We start from the raw sequence: 5,831 nt of genomic DNA on the forward strand, positions 1-5,831 counted from the left end.
AGTTTGTATAATTTTTCATATCTTAAATTCCGGATATAATGTAACGATACGTTTTGGACATTCTGTTTATTAGTTTTTAACTTACTAGAGTTTCAAAATACTGAAATAGTGAATTATATAATTACGTTATGTTTATTAGTTTTTAACTTACTAGAGTTTCAAAATACTGAAATAGTGAATTATATAATTGTTACAACTTCAGTCGATATGAACATCTCAAAAATCTCAAAATTACTATCTTCTGTAACATGTTTTAATACAACACAATATTTAATTGTGTATTTAATTTTACAAAAATAATTAGAAAAACTTGGGTCAAACAGTCCCTAGGCATAAGCTACATTGTTGGGCCGGCCATTGGCAGCCCACTAAACGTTAGAATGCCTTCCAAAACACAAAATGTGTGTCGTTGATGATTATTTGATTGTGAAATATATTCTGTATCATTTAAAAGAAAAATCATATATCTTTAGTAATTACATTCGACATTTTCTTCTACAAAATCTGATGCGTTTCATTAGAAATTTATGCACCTCACATGAATTATCTTAATCCAATAGAATGATCTTGCTGAATAATGTGGAATAACGAAAAATATGAGAAACATATGTCCAAACTCTATCATCTGGGGTTTCGACTCCCAATTTTCCCAAGTTTCTAAAAATTTGTAGCGGTGTTTTATTTAGTTTTGATGTAAATTATATAGTATTAATGATATCAGTTTGTGCACTGTTTTGAATTTCAATCATTTAGTGTTTTATTTCAAACCGTAGATTGTTTACTTAACCTATCAAATTATATGTTCATTACAAAAGATAGATTGAAGGAAATATATAAGGATACAATAAGATGTATAGGAGGTTGGAGACAAACCGTAGATTCTTGCTTTCGTTTTAACACATGTAAGTCAAATAATGCATCAAGATAAACTAATTGAAATTTGAAACGCACAAAAGCTTCCTCCTTCCCTCCATAATCCCAATCTGTGTAGCCATGTGCGATGCATTCGTCTCACCACCATCTCTGCTAATCCTCAGAAAGCTTCGAATTTCAAGCTCCCCATATGGCTCTACTAGTTCAATCAAACCCTCAGTTAGATCCAAGTACCGAAGCGTTCATGCCTCCCTCAATCAAAGTCATTCAAACAGATGGTCTCTTCAAGGGATGACAGCACTTGTTACTGGTGGTACCAGGGGAATTGGGTACACAGACAAATTCTTTCTCTTACATATGATACGATTTTGATATTTGTATTGGATAAATTGCGATTTATGCTTGGAACCCTAAGTACGATTTGGGTTCTTCAATATTGCATATACGCATGCCATGCTTTAAAATTCGAAGTCTATATGGAATTTTTTTACAATTCGAATGTGCTACAGTTTAACATCAATATGTCTGATTAGGTTTAGGATTTTGTTTTCTCTGTATACAGGCATGCGATTGTGGAGGAATTGGCTGAGCATGGGGCAACTGTACACACCTGTGCTCGAAATGAATCTGAACTAAATAGCTGTTTGAAGGGTTGGGTGGATAAGGGTTTTGAGATCACTGGTTCAGTCTGTGATGTATCTTTACAACATGATCGTGAAAAGTTAATGAAAGATGTTTCCTGCTTGTTTGATGGAAAGCTTTATATACTTGTAAATTTCCCAAATTTCTATGTTAAGTCGTTCTTTTTAGATTAAAATCAAAAGGAAACAATAACTATGACTTCCTTGGGTTGATTAGTAGGTAAACAATGTGGGGACAAACATTAGGAAGCCAATGGTGGAGTTAACATCTAAAGAATTTACCACACTAATGTCAACAAATTTTGAATCGGTTTTTCACATCTGCCAACTTGCATACCCATTGCTCAAAGCATCAAAAACAGGGAGCGTTGTGTTCACTTCATCCGTATCAGCTTTTGTCTCACTCAAGTCCATGACTCTACAAGGAGCCACAAAAGGTAAACTTGCGACATTTTTGTGTTGTTGCCTTGTTGATGAAAATTTTGTTTGTTGTTGGTCTATTTGTAGGAGCGATTAATCAGCTTACAAGAAACTTGGCTTGTGAGTGGGCAAAAGATGGTATCAGAAGCAATGCTGTAGCCCCTTGGTATATCAAAACATCCATGGTAGAACAAGTAAGTTCCTCTTTGCTTCAATTGTTTTAGATATGATTTATGTTAGAAAAGATATAGATTGGGGGTTAATCTTAATCGAATCCAGGTACTAAGTAAGAAAGAGTATGTTGAAGAGGTGGTTGATTGCACACCACTTGGGAGATTAGGGGATCCAAATGAGGTCTCATCACTCGTTGCATTTCTTTGTATGCCCGCTTCATCTTATATCACTGGCCAAATTATATGTGTTGATGGTGGCATGTCTGTAAACGGTTTCTACCCAAAGCATGCCTAGCTTTTCTTCCTAATCGTGTTTTACTGTGTGCTATCAATTTGCTAATGTTTTTTTTTTTTTTTTGAGATTAGTTTTTTATAATGTTGTGGTTTTAAATTAATGACACTTATGAGATGGGATCACAATAGGATAGTTTTTCAAGTTGCTTATTTATGAGACTTGTCTAATTCTAATTGGTAGAAAAATCTTATTGGAAGAGCTTGTTGATTAGCAAGTTATTAAAAAAACAAAAAGAACTTGTACAATAGCTTTCATGAACTTTTTGGGTTGATAAAACTCCTACAGAGCTCATATTATAAATGCTATATGACGTTGGAATGATTGTAAAGAAATGAAGGGACAACACGTTGGTTGATTGTCTCTTGATATTTTACTTGTGAAAGAAAACAATACTCAAAGTATAAAGTATAATTAAAAATTATACTCCCTCCGTTCCAATATTTTTGTCCACAGACAAAAAATACACATATTAAGTAAAACATTAATTACCATTAACTTTATTTAATAAAATGACAGTTTTGTCTTTACTTTGCATTTAATGTTTCATTAAATGCTTAGTTGGTTAAGTAATAATGAGAGGGTATTTTGATAAAAATATTATTTATTTTTAGAAGTGGACTATTATTTTGGGACAAACCAAAAAGGAAATATGAACTATAATTTTGGGACGGAGGGAGTATAATCTTTTGGGAATATATTACAATAATTAAAGTGGAAGTGTTTACTTTATGATTAGGTAAAGTTTGAGTCAATTAATGCTTTTGATTGATTTGGAGGGAGGATAGAGTTGGTTATCTACTTTAATCAAGTTTGGTTATGGGTGTAAAATTAACACCTCATGTCTAGTCTACCTATTTATCAACCAATGATTAAATATCTACATAACTATTTAAAACAATATCTTTATAAATTATTGGTAGTGTTGATTTTGATTTTTAACATATCTTAAATTTTTTTAATGATTGAACACCATTGTCAGAAATCAGAAACAAACTGTTTTAAAGTGGTTGCGTTTTTGCAAACAAAATAAATCTTGAAACATGTCTATTTCAATCAATTATAGTGATATTTATATCAAGTATTGATGGTATGTAAAAAGATTACACTTGATTGGAAAATGATAGAAAAAGAACACCTGGATAGATGATTAGAGAGCCCCGTTTACTATTTTCTTTATTAAAGAACGTTATCTTCCTTTAGAAAAAGAAATCCTGCAATTTAATTTCAGTTAATTTATGTCTTAAAATATCTACTTTAAAATCGAATATTTGAATGATATTTGTTAGACAAAATTATGTGATTTGTTCCGATGGTTTGTCAAAACAGGTTAGTTGAGTACAACTATTAAAATGGTTATGTTTTTTTCATGACTGATTTGAAATTACTATTTTATCCTTGATTAGTGTTTGCCACCAAGGATGAAGCTTGAAATCTAACATTACCACTCATCATGAGTGAAGCTTGAATACCGAAATCGATTATATGAGTTCATCAGGCCAAGAAGATGATTCAAAAACCTAGAAAAAAAAAGTAAATATTTTGTCGTCAAACACATACACACTAGACAAAACTGCAAATTTGGTCCTTGTGGTTTGTAAAAAACTTTGGATAGGGTCCAAAAAGTTTTTGACTTGCATGGAAGGTCCAAAATCAAAACTTTTCCGTGAATTTGGTCCCAAAATTAGAAGATTCCCGTGGTTTTGGTCCTTGGAAGACCTGAAATGACGGTTTTGACCTTCTAATTTCTTTTTTACATTATTTTTACCATGTATAATGTTTTTATAATTACAAATAAAAAGAAATTAAAAAATATATACACCCCACCATACCGTCTCTCTCTCACACACTCTCTCTCCCCTCCCCCCCCCCCCTCTCTCTCTCTCTCTCTCTCTCTCTCTTCTTCTTCTTCTTCTTCTTCTTTAAAACCTGCAACAAAACACAAATCCACTTGAATTTTGAGTGTAAGCTTCATTGCAGCCCACTATTCCTCTCTCCTATTTTTTTCGTCGGAAAACCCAAACAAAAAAAAGACCCAACGGGGACTGCCACCTCTAACCTACAACTGGATCAAAAACACCCACCATTACATATTCAAAATCAATCTCCAAATGTTCAAGGGACATCGGTTTTACGTTTCCTTCAAACAAATCGAGCTGTCAAAAAACCAACAAAAACTTACCTTAAAAGCTTCAATCCATCGGTTTTGCATTCATCAATGTAATCCTACAGAAACCCAACTCAGTTTAACACCAATCGATTCAATCATGCTTACATCTACACACCACAGTCAGGGATTCCACCTGATAAAAATGCATAAAAGCTCATGGGTTTTCAGAATATGCATCATGAAGTGGGTGATTCCAATGTTTATAAAATTCAATCATTTGTTCTTCATCAGTAATATGCATAAAGAAAACTCCCAATTCCTCATTAATAAACACGAATTGCTCAAATTGAACAAAAATTGCAGAAATTGAAACTCACAAAGTCTTTGAGATAATGAATGGATCCCAGAAAATCTCTTCACCAGAAAATCTACACCCACCCACATAATAATAAACACCAATTGTAGAAACTGAAAATAAAAATTCTAAGCTAACCTAGAAATTTTCAGAAAACAGAAAATCAAATCTAAAATGGAACCTTAGAAGATTTCGATGGCTGAGGGAAAGATATTAGTAGGCTGTCACAAGTTAACACGTTTCAAGCTGTCGAATTTGCTATCGGATTCACCGTTGTCGTATCGAGGTTTTGGTCCAGATGGCAGGCTTCAAGCTATAAAACTTAAACCCATTGGCTCGAGAAGAAGAAGGGGGAATGGAGGCAGTGTGAGGTAAGAAACTTACCGGCGAGAAGGGTCGACGGCTATTGTAGGGCATCTTTACGGGAAAGGAAGGTGATAGCTATGGAAACGAATTGATCATGGAAGTCTTTTTGATGAGAGAGAGAGAGAGAGAAATATGTGGGGTGGGTATTGTGTGGTCAAATGGTCATGCCCATTTCTTTTTTTTCTTTTATATTAAAACAATCAAAATAAACAAAGAAAATGCAAAAAAGAAATAATAAGGGCAAAATAGTCTTTTCATATTTATTTGGACCAAATTCAAGGAAAAGTTTTGATTTTGGACCTTCTATGCAAGTCGAAAACTTTTTGGACCCTATCCAAAGTTTTTTGCAAACCACAAGGACTAAATTTGCAGTTTTGTCTACACACTATTAATTCAAGAATTGATGTCCTTAATGAACATCTTTTGGTGTCCTAAGAACACAACACATACATATGTACACTGTTTCGTAATTTTCAGAGACTAGGTATCGTCCGAGCAAGTTAGGGTTTCAGTTCCAGGTCCATATATGTGTAACATCCATAAAATTTAAGTCAATTTAAAACTTTTTAAATCATATAAAACCATTCAGTTGTTACAATCT

At 33.2% G+C, this 5,831-nt stretch overlaps 1 protein-coding gene across 1 annotated transcript; it reads left to right on the plus strand.

Annotated features, from left to right (window-relative positions):
* The first annotated feature begins 622 nt into the window (after nucleotides 1-622).
* Nucleotides 623-2,555, plus strand: LOC145140450 (tropinone reductase homolog At5g06060-like). Its single transcript, XM_079073939.1, has 5 exons — nucleotides 623-1,202; nucleotides 1,436-1,643; nucleotides 1,735-1,951; nucleotides 2,022-2,128; nucleotides 2,214-2,555. Exons 1-5 carry the CDS (start codon nucleotides 994-996, stop codon nucleotides 2,400-2,402), a joined length of 930 nt encoding a protein of 309 aa, XP_078930065.1. The 5' UTR covers nucleotides 623-993; the 3' UTR covers nucleotides 2,403-2,555.
* The last annotated feature ends 3,276 nt before the right edge of the window (nucleotides 2,556-5,831 follow it).

Source organism: Lactuca virosa, chromosome 9, assembly GCF_052849685.1.
Source record: "Lactuca virosa cultivar CGN04683 chromosome 9, Lactuca_virosa_CGN04683_v6, whole genome shotgun sequence".
Classification (NCBI taxonomy): Eukaryota; Viridiplantae; Streptophyta; class Magnoliopsida; order Asterales; family Asteraceae; genus Lactuca; species Lactuca virosa.